The 18,471-nt window shown below is 42.9% G+C and overlaps 3 protein-coding genes across 3 annotated transcripts in view; all 3 read right to left on the bottom strand.

Annotated features, from left to right (window-relative positions):
* LOC126565173 (CD63 antigen-like) overlaps positions 1–18,471 on the bottom strand; it is a 317,200-nt gene that overhangs the window by 232,072 nt on the left and 66,657 nt on the right. The gene's annotated exons all lie outside the window — the stretch shown is intronic.
* LOC126564536 (synaptotagmin-5) lies at positions 1,614–3,761 on the bottom strand. The gene is made up of 5 exons (XM_050221614.1): positions 3,556–3,761; positions 3,255–3,436; positions 2,771–3,126; positions 2,549–2,669; positions 1,614–2,330 (listed from the first exon to the last, which is right to left on the bottom strand). The coding sequence occupies exons 1-5, from the start codon at positions 3,759–3,761 to the stop codon at positions 1,666–1,668; spliced, it is 1,530 nt and encodes a 509-aa protein (XP_050077571.1). The 3' UTR covers positions 1,614–1,665.
* LOC126560552 (trypsin-1-like) lies at positions 11,819–15,366 on the bottom strand. Its single transcript, XM_050216510.1, has 3 exons — positions 15,239–15,366; positions 12,665–12,753; positions 11,819–12,582 (listed from the first exon to the last, which is right to left on the bottom strand). The coding sequence occupies exons 1-3, from the start codon at positions 15,364–15,366 to the stop codon at positions 11,819–11,821; spliced, it is 981 nt and encodes a 326-aa protein (XP_050072467.1).

The raw sequence follows: 18,471 nt of genomic DNA, 5'->3' as shown, positions 1-18,471 counted from the left end.
CGGAGATCATGCGAAATAATGCCGACCCCGAACTCTCGGGCAGTTCCTTGCTAGTTCGTCAGATCTACTTGCATCAGACGGATAGGCTTTTTCTTTGGTCGACCAGGAGTAGTTCCTACCGGAAGGATTCGCGTTCCAGCTGACAACGAGTTGGTACCACGGGCGTCACCAGCTTCGCTAAGTATAACTTACCGGAGAGTATACCTTTTTTCCTAGGCTAGCCTCGAAAAATATTTTATCGAGGACTAGAATTCAACCAGCGACGATTTCCCCTAATTTTTCCGATGGAGCTGTGAACCACTGCTGAAGTGCAGGATCCTTAGGAAATCCGTAGGGAAGGAAAAGAGGAAACTTCTCCCGAAATCAGGGCTGACCGCGAGTCCCCAGCTTCACTCGAGTCGATCAGCCGGCGAAGATTTCTCCTAATTATTCCGACAAATCGAGGAAGCACTACTGGGAAGTAGGACCGACATTCGTAGGGAAGGCATATTCTCCAAAATCTGGAAGAGATCCTTTAAAAGATTTACAGCTATGTTGTGCTGCGGATGCGTGGATTTCATTTTTAACTGGAACAATACTGACCTTGTTTGGCATGGGATTGGTATAGGCGTAAATGTAGCCGTTAGTAATGTATGCATTACAATTTAATCTTGACTTAAAAATCGGGAAAATCTGGATATGCTCCATGGTGAAGATTTATATCTTACCCTTCATTTAGATCATTTTTTTAGATCATTAAAGAGTAAAATAAAAACAACCAACAATAAGTTCGTTCAAGTATACATCCACTGGATTAGATACACAATAGTTTATTTGCTGAAATTTTGTTTCACATCTACTAAATACTTTTTTCTCTCTGTTGGTTGTATAAATATGTTTCATTGTTTTCCATATATGGTTCCTGCCATACACTCCGATGCTCTAGTAGGTATCCCGTTTTGATTCGCACTTGATTTATTTGATAGTCCTCCGTTTTCGACTTAAAGAGTGGTGGTACTCTGAAACGTTTACTTGTACCTTATTGATATATATTTATTTTATTTTTTTATCTTGCTGTTCAGATCCTCCCCTCTATTTCGCCAATCTTTGCTTACATTCACTGTTTGTTCCCACCCAGTTTCTCGCTGATATTTGTATACGGATACATGTATATTTTGTTGTAAATATTTAACGTGGTTGTGTGTTTGTAAAATCGAGAGGTGCGTTTTGGAGGGGCGCCATAGGAACAAACGTGATTTATGACGCCCCTGAATAAGTGCTTCCAGGAAGGCGTGAAATGGTGCGGGGTATCATGAATAAATTATATCAGTAAATGAAGTTCTCTGCCCGGTTGTACTGCAAAACTTTTTAAAGCATCATGTATAACTGCAGACTTTCCGTTACAGAAACATTCCGTTACAGAACATTGGACAATAGAAAGAAATTAGAACAGCCATTTTGTATACTATTTTCAAACATAAGAGCGTGTTATAATTCCTCCGAGGACAGTATGCGATAAAACATTAGCCTAAACAAAACTTACAATCAATCAATTTTATGATTTAATCCTTAACTCAACTTCAGCTGACTTCACGAAATCAAGCGTACGCCACATTTAGTTGGTGCAGGTTTAGCTTAGCTAAAATGTTTGTCATGTGGTTCCCCCTTAAAACTCCTTGAGCTCTTTCACTTTTTCTTCGCCACCGCGTCCGTCTTCAGCTTCAACTCGCACAACGATATCCACTGGGCGGTAGCCGCCCGCGTGCGGAACAACTCGTCAAAGAACTTCCGGTTTTCCTGCCGGAACTCGGGCCCACTGCCGACCGTCGCACGGCCGAGCGTTTCGTTCCTGCCCAGCAAACTGTCATGCAGCACCTGGAACTCGATCGAGCAGTCTCGCAACATTTCACGACTAATGTCGAAGGTCAGGGCCTCATTGTAGACGGGTGCGGTCGTATTGCGTGCCACCGTCGTTTTGCGCTTCTTAATCCGCCGCCCATCCGCATTGTACAGGCACACCTTCACGTACGGATCGGAAGAGTTCCGCGTACCGTCGATGACGCGCAGATTGCGTGCCTTGATGATGACGACCGTGAGCTTTTCGGCTGCGGGCAGATATGACAGCGAAACCATTAAATCGCCTAGATCCTGTTTGTTGTCCTGCTCGGTGTACGGTAGCAGGGGGCGCCAGATGTCTATCCGCTCGGCGAGACAAACCTGTGCGAGCGGAAACTGTACGCCACCGATGCACACGTGGCGCGAGTATGCGTCAAAGTCGAACAGGAGTATCTCGAGCGTTCGCCGGCCGATCGTGGCCGAGCGAACCTCAAACACAAAGTCCTCGTCAAACACTGGAAGTGGAGGAAAAGGTTTTACTTTAATAATTGCTTTCAGAATTCGCTTTAAGATGCTCTAAACTGGCTAAAAGAAATAACGCTTAAAACCCTTCCACATTTATAAGAATTTCAATGCATAATTCCCTCACAAAATCCCATTACTCATTTGCGCTCATGTGCGGAACAACGGTCGTCCATTATGTCACCGTAATTCACAGCCATCCACTACTTACCCGGGTTGAGCGTTTTCTTGTGAATTCTCGTCTGCCACATATTGTTCCGATCGGGCAGTAGCCTTATCTTCGCGTACGGATCCGCCGTCCCACTAAAGTCCTGTGGCTGCAAGTCTTGGGCCTGTGTGTTTAGTTAGACGAGACGAGAAACTCAGATGCTTGTATAACGCGTCATTAGGGCGAAAAAAGGACGAGCCCTCCGACAACACCGTACGCCATTACCTCGACAAGCTTTACGTTCAGGATGCCCGCTGCAGGATCGTAGCTCAGTGTCAGATGTATCGCACCACGGGCGTCCTCCCCCCCGAGCTCGTCCCGGCTAACCGTACTGCACGTGCTGACCGAGTCTAGCATATCGATCTTGGCTTGGCTGTCAACCTTGGCTGTCCCTGTCGTGCTGCCGCCGGCGGTTGTTGCCACCGTAGACACCATGGATGTGGTAGGTTTGGCCGGGCTTGACGAAACAAGCACTACATGTTTGCCCGTGCTGGCGATGGCCACCGCTCCACTGGGTGCCGCAATAACTGACCTACTACTGCTGCAGGCTGAATCACCACTGTCCTCGCCGGTAGTCTCCTCTGCAAACAACAAGAGAAGGTTTAGAAAGCACCCTACGCCTTCCCGCCAATGCGGGAGGGGGGGTTTCACAGGAAACATTTCCCCAACCCGTCATCCCGACTTTCATAAGCAAAGCAAGAACGCTTACCATCCGATGTGTCAATCAACTGCCCCCGGCTGTCACTTTTCCGGTAAAGACCCTGCGACGCCCAGAACGGCGGATGGTCGGCCCTTGTCTGCGGGCTACCAGTGGCTCGATTTAGATAGCGTGACGTCCCGGCAACGGCATCCACGTTGTACGCAATTGGGTAGGTTATGTGTCCCTCGTGGCTAACCCGAAAAGAGATGGATTGAACAGATCGATAAAAAAAACCCTCATCGCATCAAACAGGTGGCTCGTTTGGCACGTGCATGATTGATTGTGTGTGTGTGCGGGTGTGTTCTCTTACCTGTTTCGCTGGGCGGCTTCACGCTCCTTGGCTGATTCTAGCAAATTCTTTTCGTACCAGTTTAGCCGGTACCGCTTCGAGCAGGTAATGTAAATCAGCAACCCTAGCAGGGATACGACCAGGAACGATACCGAACCGTAGATGGCAATCTGTGTGGGATTTACGCCACCCGACTGGCTGAACCAGCTAACGATGGGTGTCTTCATGGTGGCAGATAGATCGCTAGCGACGGGGTTCACCTTTATCTATTTATCTGCCCAGTAGAAGTGAGTTGGAACCGACCCAGAAAAGGATACAAATCGAAATGAAAGTAATTAATTGAATGGGGTTCAGTGATCTTTTGGGGTAAAGTTTATTATCTTTTTATTTTTGTAGTTTTTCAAGCTTCAAAATGTAGCGAAAAAGCACGTCTTCATTGCTCTGCTAATGAAGGTAAATAGAAATTTGATAAACTTTCTCGCGCGAGAGAGTGCAATGCATTTCTGCTCCACCATCCAAATGCTGGGTGAAGCCATCTAGAAGCGCCATTTTTTTTGTTTCTTCACTTCAAAAGTACAACGGGGAAGAAAATTTCATTTTGCTCATCTTTTGCTTGTGCAGCATATTTTAATCTTCTCATTCAACTTGAGTGCAAAGTTCATCACTCTACACTGGAAGCACATCAGCAGATATAAATGCAGGCTGCCGGTGCTCGAAGCTTCTTCAAACTTGGTCCAACTATAGCAAAAGCTCTTCAACGAAATTTAATAAAGAACTGTCGCCTTGTGGGATTAACTAACGGGAACTATCGACCATTTTAAATGGTAATCCAAGACTTATTATTTCGCGAAGGGTGTGTTGATCAAGAATGGATTGAAGTGAATACTTGTTGAGTAATAGTAATAACAAGAACAGAAACATTATTTAGCACTAGTAGTCTATACTTTGGGGGCACTAGTAGTTCATAGGGAGCACGATGGTAATGCGACAACGGCGCCGGTCTTCATTTGGAAGGACATGGATTCAAATCTTATCCGGATTTTTCCCCCGTAGTGAAGACTTTTGAGTATCCAACTAAGTGCTATTATTAGCAAGTTTAGCAAGCCATTAGTTTACTTTGTTTAAGCTGGGAGGTCGTCAAACCAAGAAGACGAAGAAGAAGAAGAAGTGAATTCAAAAGTGAGACTACTGTATTATATATAACAAAGTCTAAATAGATTAAACAGTGTCTCTTTCTCACCATGGCACCATAATGGTGGACATCTGCTGTGATAAAAAAAACCTAACTCATGAATTTCTTCGAACATCGTAAATCAGCTTTGGTTCACCAATATATCTCACAGGTCGCTTGGTCGCTGTAAAAGAGAAGCCCAACACTTTAATTAAATTCATCCTCACGAATGCGAATGGTTTTGCTCTGACCACATTTACACTGTCCTGCCCTGTGCGGCGTGCCATCTTGCAGCAAGCCACGTGCACGTCGTTCATCTTTCATCTTCACCAAACTAATCCTGACGTCATCGTTCAATATTTCATCTCCCCCGAGAGGCGTAATTGAATCAAAAAGCATATTTCTGACGTGATCGGCATTGCTAATGATGCCACCAACGGTTCCGGAACTGCCATAACTTCTGGAATGCTTTAATGTGATCCTACGCTATGCCGGGGGGGTACTGAACCGAACGCACGCATCCTGGCAGGGAGTGTCCGGCACCAAAAGCAGCAGCAAAAAAAAAAGCCAAAGAATGTTCCCACCCGATCATTATCACCTTTTTTTTCCCCCCCGTTCCGGACCACAATACCCAAAAGGGAAGCGTCGGATGAGTTTCGTCGGGTTAGTTGTGGAATTTACGCTTTTTTTTCCTTCCGCGAGGTTTTGTCTCGCTTCTTGAGGGAGGATTGTGTGTTTCGTTTTTCTTTTCCTTTCTTGCGTTGCGTGCACGTTGATCTTTAAACGGCACGACAACACTACGACAGGCCATACGATATGACGACATGCAGACAGACTACTCGAAGAGTAGAGTCTCCCAATTAGTGGAGCTCCCTTTGACGGTTGTTACAAATGGACGATGGGTACAAATTCATCTCAATTCTTCGTTCGTTAGGTTAGTTTTATGTGCCAACAAAACAATGTACATCAGAGTCCACAACAATCATGCTCACATTACAACTTAATTGTTAATTTAACTCAAAAACCTTATGATGTGACAATGAAGTCACTTTTTAAGGAGCATTAAGTAATTTAATTTTCTATACCTCAACATTAGCTTTCTATTTTCTAGAAGTTGTTTCATTATAAGTTTCCATTCAACGAGTGTTAGGTTTTAACTTTTATGACTCGGCATTAGCGCTTGAAAATTGCTCCCGTAAACGTAATTACCATTTGCCATCCAGCCTACATGACGGCAGCTCGTTTTTTTTTTTTACTTACTTTTCCCAAATACTATTAAACTCCAGTTAGCCTTAAGTACATACAAACGTACATACACAAACATACCAGGCAGACGCTTAAACTATGTTCGCGTGCCATGTGCAGAAATGGTGGTGCAGAAATTTTACTCAACACAAGTTCGATTAAAACGAATGACCGGCCAACATTCTCACTGGTTGCAGGAACTTTCCTGGACGTCCGACGTTGGTCGATATAATGATACGCTTGTTAACTTTTATTACGTATCGGCATCGGTTTACATTCGTTGGGTTAGTTAGGTCCTCAATAAAATGCTTCCAGAAATGGCGATTACAGCGAAATGTCCGGTAGAAAGTTTAATTACTGAAATGGGCTTTACGATTAGGTATTTAAAAAAAAACGTGTATAAATGAACTCTAACGGGCTCAAATTTGCTTCTAAGGATATCAGCCATAAATAAAATTTTCTTTCTAGTCACGACGAATGATCACAATCCACAAAACAAAAATGATAAAACATCTCATACGCAAGCAGGAGTGCTAGAACGACCGTTCCATTCTGGAAAGGTTCATGCATCTATTTTTACCCCCTGAGACACCCTCTGGTATTCTTCACTTTTTTGTTTGGGAATTTGGAGAAAAAAAAATTTACTATCCACGCTAGCCACCAACTTATCACCCAGTTTTTTGGGATGATTTATGGTTTGATTTATTTTGCTTTTCACTCATACTAAGAAGTAACGATCTAACCCGGGTCTGGACCCCTGTATCTCCCAGCAGGCAGGATAACGATGTAAAGTAACACAGTTAAAAAAGAAGGCAAAAAACCAACACAAAAAAAAAACCCTCACAATTTCTGCAAGAAAATATTATATTATATTTCATGATGTAAATCTTTCCCTGCTTTCTTCGATAAAATATCTTGACCAACACAGCCATCATCCGGTTCCTGCGGTGAGCCCGGCTGGTGGGCGTTTCTTCACCCGTAATGTTACGCAAAGGGAAATGCTTCCTCACAACAAGCATGGGTATGGAATGTGTCTCGCTGCAGCGCGAAATAGTAGCGGTACGTGACGCAAAATGGTTTCGGTTGGGCAAGGTTACTTGAGACAGCCATCGCATAATGCCACCCCTTCCAGATTATCCCAGCCACTGCAACCTGCAACCGTGCGTTGAAAACCTCCTTGGCAGAAGAAGAATGGTTTCAAGTGTTGCCATGTGTTGCGAATGGTATGTCGCCTTGCGGTAAGAAAACATCCTTCACAACACGGTAGCAAACAGTTAGCTTGGGTATGGGAGATTTTGAAGCGTTTGTACGCGCCAAAGGACACTGTCTGTGCAGTCTGTGCAATGCATGGCAAGGCGTGTGTGTGTCTTTCTGCATGACTATGGCTAATGGTAACAATAAAAGTAACAGCTAGATGCTCGTAAGAAAGGAGAAAAATTGACGCCATTTCCCGAACATCAGCCCTGGCCGGCTACATGGAGCTACATGCACGGGAAAGGATTTATCTTTAACATTGTCTTGCTACTTCGCTGTAGCAAGAAAGAGCAAATTTTACGTAAAGTGGTAAAAATTATTCATATGAATGATTTTTAATTATTCCATAGCTAAAGTGAAAAAATTGTTGGAAAACATTCGTATAAAAATACATTTAAAAAGCAGCAGAAAACGAATTTGATATAAAAGGATAAATTGGAAAAAAGTAACCGAAGAATAAATTTAAAAAAAAAACAAAAATGTATTTTACATAATTTATTTATTATTTAAATATAAACGAATGCTTCAAAAATATGAAAAATATGCACAGGATGAACAATGAAGAATTAAACACATCTCAATCAATCATACAAATATACTGGATGAGGCTATTTTGAAAAGAATGTCATATTTTTCCTCATTGAAAGTGTTCTCAGTAAAACTTGTTTTTTCTGGTTTTTTGCTTATTAATTCAAATGAGTCCATGTAAATCGGGTGTCATTTGGATAAATTAAAAACACAATTTAATTGATTTATGCGTTTTACTAAAGATAATTTTGATAAATCTTACGCTTAAAATACAAAATAATTTATTATGACCAGAATTTTAAAAAATGTTCGAAACTTGGTTCAAAAAATACACCTGTAACAGAGTGTCATTGTCGACGAATGAACCAAATGCCAAATAGGGTCCATTTTTATGCCCAATTTGTATGTTATTTTAAGAGTAAAAAAGGTACTCAAAAACAAATTTTGTAAAAAGGATTAGTCAGGGAAGTCAGTCAAGAGTCAGGGAACGAAAAAACGTCAAAATATTCGCTGCTTTATTTCAGTAAACCGGTCTGGCCTCTTATCTAAATTCTATAGTCCGTTTTGTATTTAGAGGAAGTAATGGGTTAGGCTGTTAAATTGATTTCCAACAAGGTATTCATCTCGAAATTTATGATTAAAAATCCATTTGATTTCATGAGCGAAGCAATGGGAATGCGTTCAAAATCAATTAAAATTCCAAATTAAATCCTTCATATGAATGCATTACTTGTTCTTCTTAGCTTAACGACCTGCTATAGGTCACTCCGGCCATCGAAATGGCTTTCTTGACTTGCCCGTACTGCGTAGTTGGTTAGTCAGTTCTCACTAAGGGGCAACGGTTCCGGATGGGATTTGAACCCTGGTCCTGCCGTTTGAAGACCAGCACCGTTGTCGCCTTACCACCACCGGTACGCCCCAATGCACTAATTAAAGGTTTAATATTCTACAATATTCTCCATATCTTATCAGGAAGCAGTATAGGAAGCGATAACATATTCTACAACTTGGAAATAACTGCATACTCCTTGTAATGCATTCTGTCTCATTATTTTATTAGCGGAGGATTTATGTTAACAGAGCAGTTCAGAATTCTAACTCTCAGTTACCAGTTCATGAAACCCGTGCAGGGTATTTATCATATCTCGTACGTTTAGTGACATTGCACGTCTTTTTGATGGATTGCTCTTGACAAAAGTCCCAGTGAAAGAATCCCAAAATAGCAGAGAAAGAAATCAGGTTAGTCGCAATCATCCATTTGACCTACTTTTTAAGGTGTGCCTAGTGTCAACGTAAAACACAATTTACTCCACTGGTTCCAGAAACTTTGTACAAATCACTCCCAAATAGTTGTCTTTTATGTTGATTGAAAATATTATCAAATCACACGAACCATGAAACACTTTCCAATGTGTAATTTACACCACCATTCACTTTGTTTCTCTTTCATCACAATCTAATCACAACGGCCCGTGGGAGTGTGTGTGTGTGTGTGCCTGTGTGTATGGCTGTGTAAGCAATTATCCTTGGCGCCAAACACCTGCACTGTGACACAGTGATGCTTCATCGAACCATGGAATCGCAATGGTAATAAATATTTAATCCATTTTCTCATCACTACATGCCCGGTTCACCGGTGGCAAGTTGTAGAGCTTCACGTGGAACCGGTGTACACCTACCTCTTGCCGTAGTTCCCCTCGACGCCACGTTACATCAATCAACCAAATGATCAATTACTTCGATGAAACGAACGATAAAGCCCGTTAAAACGCTCGCCCGATCGTCACCAGCAGGCACAAAGCACACTGCACATTCGAGTTGGTCATGGCTGGCTCTACACCTTATCCTTCAAACGCTTCCAGGTATGCACTTTAGATACACTCGCTCTCGCTTTTTTTTTTTTAGACTGTCGCCTTCCGTTGTGGTGGCCAGTCAGTCGAGCAATATGTTTGAAATGTCGCCCAATTTGTGCTTCAACCAGTTTTAATACACTTTTATGATGGCACATCACTGCTGCTGCAGCACGGTTCACATGTCGGTAGCATGGGTACTAGCGGAAATGTTGTGCCTGCATGTAACAATGGAGTTTTAAGACTTCTTATCAGGTTGGGGATGAAAATCGATTTGTCACTTCTAGGTCACAAAAACGAATCAAGCTTTCGAACGTTTCGAACTCATCAGATATGGACAGCACTTCCTAACTTTTACGAGCAAAACTAAAGTCATGATAGTCTAGTCTTCCGAGGTAGGAGGCACCTGATTCGCCATTAGACTTTCGCACTGCTTCGAGCGAACCAAAGCTCTCCCCCCCGGAAGTGATTGCCCTGCTGGCACTGCTGGCACAACACCGCACTACTACTCTACTGAAACCAGAATGATTTCGCACAGTTTCACCGACCGATGTAAAGCGTGTTCTTTCCAGACGGAACCGTTTTCCCCTTTGTTGGGATCTGGAACACTCACAACACTCACGGGTACTTCCACCGGGAGCATGCGCATCAACTTAACCTCAACACTTTTGCTCCAACCGAACAACGTGCTTCCGTTCCGAACGGTTGCGCCTGCCGACTTTCTTCAGTGAAACGCGACTACCCAAACAACAACAAAGCACCAAACGGGCGTTTCGGGCACCTTTTCTCCCCGCTCCAGCCTCCATTGATTCGATGGATACTAAAGAAAACGATTAAAGTTCCTCCCACCTCGAAACGGGAAGGTCCACTCCCTGGAGGATGGGTTGCCGAAAAATTAGAGTTTCACGTTATTCCCCCAGTAGACACGCACACAGGCCGGACGTAATGCCAGCAATTGGGACCTCAATTGTGTACCGAGCACAAAACGCGGAACGCCGTGGTAGGACGAGCTTTTGCGTCAATGTCTTTCGATTAAATGCGTGTGTTCAGCCGTTCGTAATTCGCTGTTAAGCTTTTATTTCATAAATGGCACTGAATCGTGCCTTTACAAGTGTACCCTCGCATGTTTACTTGCGGATGGATAATGGCTTAAATCGTGCTCCAAGAATGGGAGCTTCTTTTGATGAAGATTTGCTGTGCCGGTAACCAAGAGGAGTTTGAAAATCTCTTTTCAATTAGCTTTTGAGGTGACTTTCTTTGTGCTTTCAACGTGACTGCTGTTTCGCAATCGATGTCTTGGTTTATTAAATCGAGCAAGTACCAAGAAATGTTGATAAGCATTTTTATACTTTACTTTAATAAGCATAACACTTTAACAATTATTGGAATAAAATCCATACGCAACCTTATCAGGTATAAAACTTCAACTTCTGCCTTTAATAATAATCATCCAAAACACGGAGACAAACATGTTGATGAATTCAAAATCCGTTGAATAATTCATCTTAAATTTATGATTCAGTTTTGATTGATGGTGATAGACTTGCCTCTTCGCAGATCAACTTCAAAAAGCAGCCACTTGAGAAGTCATAAAACGAAAAGTTGTCCGATTGTTTTAGACAAAACTCCAGCGAACAGATGCTGCTGAAGAAGTTGCTTTCGATCTGACCTTCCAGTAATTTCATCCTTACCGAACAATAAAACTTACATACCAAGGTATCTAGCAAAAGCATCCCACGCTACGAATTCCGATCAATCAAATGAAACCAATTGTACCAGCGTTTCATTTCAAGCATTTATTCTTCTTAAAACTGTGATTGACGGTTTTCTGGATCGTGCTATCCTATCGTTCGGTTTGGCTCTTCTTCGTGGGACTTGTGCTTAAACAATTCACAAAAAGAGAATCGGTTTCCGTAAAACAAACGAATTTCCTTTCACTGTCTTGCTGGAGCAGCTGGTTGAATTGAATGATACGCTTGGTTAAAATGTTCTTCGTAACATGCCGTTCGAAGTAAACACACTCTCTATTAGATAATCTGTCTCCGGCACCCTTGAAAAGAATCATACAGACGTTTCCACCCTTTTAAAAATTCACTACGTAATCCGTGTTTTCTCGCTCCCGGCAGCTTCCGTTGGCATCGTATTCGAGCTGTTGTCGCTCTGTTCGGGGGGTGCTCCTCGGAAAATTAATTGCTCACTGTCACCTGCATCAATCGTAACCGTCCCTCGGTCGAGTTCACCCAGTGCACCAGCAAGCACCTCGGCTGTACCGGCGGATCCAGCTTACGAACCGGGTAACTCTAGCGTACACTCCGGGATAATTTCGCTGAGCACATTCATTGCCCCAGGACACAACGCCCACAATCTGTTGCTGGCCACTGTCATCCTTTGCCAGCTGCAGTGGGCCACCACTATCACCCTGGCACGAATCACGCCCACCCTCCAGATATCCGGCGCACAGCATTTTTGCCGTAATCTGGAAGCGAAAGTAGCCCGACTGCCGGCACTGTTGGTTGGTAAGGATGGGCACGGTTAGCTGCTGCAGTTCCTCAGACAGCTCACCACTATCCGTCGTACCCCAACCGGTAACGATCGCTTCCTTGCCATGAAAGTTTGATCCACCGACGGGAAGACAGATCGGGGCAAGACCGTCCTCTGGCAGGATTGGCTCTGTCAGGAGTAGCAGTGCTACATCGTTGTTATTTCTTATCTCTTGATACCGATTCATTATGATCCGGGCCACGCGTCGATGGACGGCATCGACGTTCAACACAACAATGTTGGGTCGCCGGAGGTACACTTCGAAGTCGGCCGCATTCAGCCGTGCAACGCAATGGGCCGCTGTCAGGATGTAGCGATCGTTAATCAAACTTCCACCACAGGTAAATCGTTCCCGGTAGTAGAGTGCCGCCATCCAGGGGTACTGGTCGATGTCGGAGGTGTTGCCACCGATCACACGCAAAGTGTTGGGCAAGGTGGTGCCGGAATCCTTGCCGCAAACTGCAACCGGGAGAGATGATTAAAAGCACTCTTAATATCCGCATTGCACCTACTACAGAAGTGGTGGTAGGACAATACGAACCACAAGCTGGACATCCAACACTGTCCTGAGTACTGACCGACCAACACAAGGACACTAGCACCAGCCTCCAGTAGAGCGACATGCAACGGCTAAACGCGTGCATTTTATTTGGTTTGGTTGGTTTGGGTGCGAGTTCCGTTGCGACGCTTCGTATGCACCGCTGCTACTGGTGGTGTGCAGTTGCGCCTGCAATATCCAAAGAATGCGTACACGAGATGCCAGTGGATAGTGTGGTTAGGTTCGACGATGTAGTGGGAAGAATTTGAAATTATTTAAAACAGATCAGTCTTGAAAAGTCTCAGAGGTGATACAATGTTGAGTACTTGTAACGTTTGTTGCAAAAATTTTCACGAATTTCAAATTCAAAGATTAAAATAAATAATCAAATTCAAATGAATTTATAATAAAATGAATTTTTATTAAAACCAACGATTCCGCCATACCGCTGAACTAGCAAACAGCTGGAACACTTTCATATTGGCAAACAATTTCCCACAGCACGACAATATCAAGACAAACAAGATTGACCTTTAGCCAACTTTACCCAATGCTACCGCAACCGCACAAATCGCACAAGATTAAACCATCCGCATCTCTCGGTGACAAGTCCTCATCGCCCTGCCCGCGTACATCATCTTCGCCAGGGAGCTCAAACCGTCGCACTACGAAACTTTTAATCCGTGTGTACTTCCATAGTTCGTCGGAACCAGTTTTTGTCCCACAATCGCTGGTTAATATTAAGCGCGAACACCGAAAGGAAGAGGAAAGTGCTGCTGCCCGGTGATCTGTACGAGCAGCAAAACAAGGGACAAGCCGGAGAAAGCACCACGCGATTGCACTTTTGTGCCCCGTTTGTTGAGCGAAACTCTTAACGCCTTTCACACCGGGTCGGATCGAATGTGTGGGGCGCTGTTCTTGTACGCTTATGCACTTTTCTGTGTACCGATTGTACTGGTGCACAACGGGCAGAACTCCTAGCTTCAGTGTGCTTTCGAAACTTTGCCACCGATGGGGCTTCCTATTTTACGAAAAACGATATTATGTGCAGCGGATAGTTAGGTTGTGATAACCTTTTACATGCTTCGTGGTGTGTACAATATCGTTTGGCAGAAACTTTGTTGCAGCTTGTGGACACATTCATCCGACCCATTCGATGGCGGTGGAAAATAGTTGGGTAGATGCTTTTATGTCTTACTTTTACGTTTAACTTTGGACGATATTAAAGAGTTTGATTAACATGGCTGTGAGTGTAGGGCGGTTGGGTTTCCAATGGGAACAGTTGTAGATGATTCGGTCGTTTTGATAGATTTAAAGATTATTGTTACCCATTTTATGATACATAGATTTTTTCCTTAAATGACCCGAGAAGTTTTTACATTAGAAAAAAGTATTGAAAAAAATACCAAGGGAAGAATATGACAGCATAATAGCATTTACTCCAAAACTTCAAGCTGAATTTCTGGGATGCCATTTTGTACTACCGAGAAACAGCTTTGAATGCCCTTTCATGTATGAAGCTTTGAAGGTCGTTGTTCAACAGTTGTTTCAAATTGTTGTCAATTGTTAATAGTTTTAAAAAGCCTTGCAAATATCTGAAAGAACAGTAATAAAATTAACAAGGCCAATTATGTGACAAACATGCAGAATTCAAGTGCCACTGCCACTAATTATTGGCGCATGATAATTAAAATGACTATGACGAGTTAGATTATAATATTGAGCACTAATTCAAACATGGAAAACTCCACTAAATGTATCACATATTATTGAATTAAAACCGACGGTCTGGGCTAATCAGTATCAGTGTTGTCGTTGAAACACGAGGCCAATCGATTTGGATTGAGGATCAATGCGACGAAGACGAAATACCTGCCTGCCGGAGGCTCTGACCGTGATAGAACCCGACTCGGAAGCAGAGTATCAGTTGACGGCGACGAACTCGAGGTGGTAGAGGAGTTCTACACACGAGGACGCCAGTGCATTTTTCGAGCGGCGGGTGCAAAGGACTATCCTGACGGTAGTCAAAGCCGGAAAGATACGTTGGCTGGGGCACGTCATGAGGATGCCTGAGGATGTCCCACCAAGAAGGTACTCGTCAGCGACCCGTTCGGCACGAGGCGTATTAGAGCACAGCGAGCTCGTTCGCTGGATCAAGTGGAGTCAAACCTGTTGGAGATCGGATGCAGCCGTGGATGGAGGACAGCAGCCCTAGACCGAGTTTCCTGGAAACAGATTGGAGACCTGAATGCTAATCCTAAGCAGGTCAAGAAGAAGAAGAAGAAGTATTGTCGTTAAGAGAAAATTTACAATATTTTTCTCGCATAAAAGAAACTCTTATAGTGTCTATAACTCTTATAGTGTAATGTCAGAGCGTCACGCGAGCCAAACGTAGTCCGGGGCTCTGTGATTGATAGCATTACTCGAAGACCAGAGCGATCTGGCTGGTACGTATAGATTCATCGACGAGAGAAGCGCAGGACAATCGATGGTACCGTTGAGGAGTCGAACAATAAAGGCAAGCCTAGCGTGTTGAATACGTTTGCAAAGCTGCGTCAATCCGAGCAGCAGGCAGGCCTGGCCGTATAGTTCATGCTATGATCCCAGCAGCGTAGGGTAAAGCTTGCATTTCTTCGTTGAATTGACTCAAGCCACGACAAGGATCGTATCGAGGAAAGCCACCACACTGTTCTCGCATACTTCATCAGCGATCCAGACAACAGTAAAATAACTTGATCCAGAGATTATCAAGGAACTTCTGCGTCATGTTATCTTAGGATCTTAGGTCTTAGCATCCCTTAACAAGTATTTTCAAGTAATTTTAAATTGCTGTTCAAGTATTAATCAAAACCCAGCTTATCTTATCATCAACTAACATCACTACAAATGCGACTCAATATTCCTTTTGTATGATGTATTGCCCATCGATTAAGAGCGTTCCAATCATCTCGAGCTACCTTGAAATCCACAATTCATTAAGCAAATAGTTGGAATCCTTTCGCAAAAGTTTGACTACAATCGTTTCCGCATTTTCTTTCCAGCATGCAAAACCCATAATCCTTTTATCAGCGAATGCTTAAATAGGTTATAGCTAAACTCCGCGAATTTCACTTCAATATCGTCTGTTTAAAATTCTATCCCCAAGCATATTCCTCAGAACAACACGGGCACGGGGATGCCCTTGTACAGATCGCGCGCGAGTATCTCAATTAACATAAGCTCGCTAACTAATTGGCAAAGTTAGGTTGTACCGAGCTGGTCGTGAATTTTAATGCCGCTACTGTGACCGCAAGCCGCACGCAACGCTGTAAATAAAACGATCCCGACGCTTTTCGCGGATTACTAATGTCAAGCAATTCATCAAAACGACCAGCATCATTAGTTTGGTCCTGCTCCGCTGGGAATGGCAGAGTGTAAAAATAAAACGCCCAAGACAGCACTAACCCCTTCGGAAGGTCTGTCTTCGACTCATTTCGCAGGTAATTCGTTCGCAGGTTTACATCGGACGATAGAAGGGAAAACTTTGACCGTCAACAAAACGACACCACAAAATTGCGACTCGTCGGTGGGCTCGTGAAGCCATAATGTATTTCGACGCTACGCGGCGTTTTACAGATAAATCATTGACAAAACAGCATGTGGCTGCAAAGCGGAACAAGATGGTTGGAAGGTGTAAGAAGCTGTGACTGCCTTCGGGTTGGGAAATAAATTAAATTTTACCTGTCTGAAAAAGCGCGGCTTCTGTATTTTTCCTTCTTTTTTTTCGCTTTCGCTTACGGGTGAGCTGTAATCAATATCAATATCATTTTTGGCTTTTCCAGTCCACGTGGACGATATCCTGCGGCATTGTTACCATGCTGCCGAAAGGAGCTAGCGTAGTAATAATGAGCAAGATATTCGTTATTTTTTTCTCTTCTTTGAATAAATCAAGTTTAATTAGCTGGCGAATAAATATCTTGATAGAAATTAATTAATTTTGTAAACTATAATTAGGCAGCGCAAACAGTAAATAAAATAATAGAAACATCCAAATAACTACAACTTAATAAAAGTTTCATGCTAACACCTTAAACTAAATGCTCTCCTAAAACTTATGACAACCAACATAAAAACAGATACATATTTTAGCTTTTGAACAGCCACATAAACGGTTTAACAACTGTATAAAAGTTTGTCCCGCGTTTGCTGTCCACCTCCTTTAAAGATGTGTTGGCTCCAGCTTCCTGAGCTACTGAAGAAAAACTTTTACGTCTGCCGGGAAAGTACATAAACAAGTCCCACGAATGAAATTGGAGCAAGTATATATTGCTTTCCCGCTCCAGACACCCGAAATCCTTCGCTCGATACGTGCTCGAAATCTTCGTATAGCGTATCTGAACTTTTTATTTAGTGTGGTATGCTCTGTGCTTTGCTTGGAACGAGGAAAAAATCTGATCAACTGCCCGCCACTCCTCCCAAACAAGAAAGGAAAATGGAAGGCGGATGCTTCATGCGATGAATCTTAATGCCATTTCAACAGAGCGAAAGTAATACTGCGGCCAACGAGGATGTTGATTCACATAAAAAAAACACACAAAAATGGCCCAACAGGGACACTTCATCCGATGTTTGAGGTCGGTTAGGTGCGGTTCAGCACGGTAAAAGGATTCCAACGAGCGCTAACGGTTTGCCACAAACGGACAAAGCAATGGGTTTCCTTTATTCGTACCCCACATCGGAGCGGTTTGTTTGAGGAAGGGAAGAAACCATCATTGTTCATGGGCAAACGTTTCAAAAAGGTTAAGGGTTGTCTAACGATGATGCTCAAAGTATTAGCAAATGTTTTAATGATGAGATCGGAAGAAATACGAAGAAATCAGAGATGGGTCAACGAAGGTAGGATAATTGTAGTAAGATGTATTATAAGAAAGGTTTAAGCGTTGGAAAATATGGTTTAGGCGTTGTGTAAATTTTGTGTTAAAAATGATGTCCAAAGACAAAGCGAACCTTTATTTTACATAAATTTCTTTTGCCATAACCAGACGATGATTTTTTTATAAAGCTTATTACAATTGTGTTTTATTTGTTTTCTCAACCACACATACTGTCACATAGAAAAGCCAGGTTGGTCCTGATGGCCGAGAATGATGGCAATGCCGGTTTTCACATGGCAGGAAATGGACCCAAATCCCAAACGATCCCAAACGAGATGCTGATTATGCAACTACATGGTACCATATAGTTTAGTAAGCCATTGTAGTAAGCCTAGTCTAGTAAGCCAGCTAGCTGTCATGGCCTAGCAGGACGTAAAGTTTAAAAAAAGCAGTAGCATCAGTCACATTTGTAAAACCAAATATCTGATCAATCTGTAGGCCACAAAAGTTCTATTCTATAAAAATAAAAAAGAAACGATAGCACAACAGAAAGAACTGTGGTGCCTAGGCTGAACCGGATTAAAACAGAGTTTGATTTTAGGAGAAACTCAACCGAGCATGCCCGGGATAAGGCAAATAATAAGGAAGAAATGCCTTATTATTAAAGTATATTGTTTCACTCACACATGGTGTAGACAATACGGCAACGCGTCGTCATACTTTATAATAAATAAATAAAATAAATCAGGAGAAGCACCTTAAAGTTAATTAGACGCAGAACACCACAAAAGCTATATCACTTTGAGGCATTGCGATATTCATGTTACATTCGAATCAAAATGGAGGTTTTAGTGACGTCTACTAGAAGTATATAAATAACATCGTAACTAAGCCTTTTGTAAATAGCACTTAAAAAAAATGATCGAAATGGATTAAGGAATAAAAAACGGACCTCAA

This window comes from Anopheles maculipalpis, chromosome 3RL (assembly GCF_943734695.1).
Source record: "Anopheles maculipalpis chromosome 3RL, idAnoMacuDA_375_x, whole genome shotgun sequence".
Taxonomy (NCBI): domain Eukaryota; kingdom Metazoa; phylum Arthropoda; class Insecta; order Diptera; family Culicidae; genus Anopheles; species Anopheles maculipalpis.
This window is presented reverse-complemented; position numbering and strand designations above follow the sequence as displayed.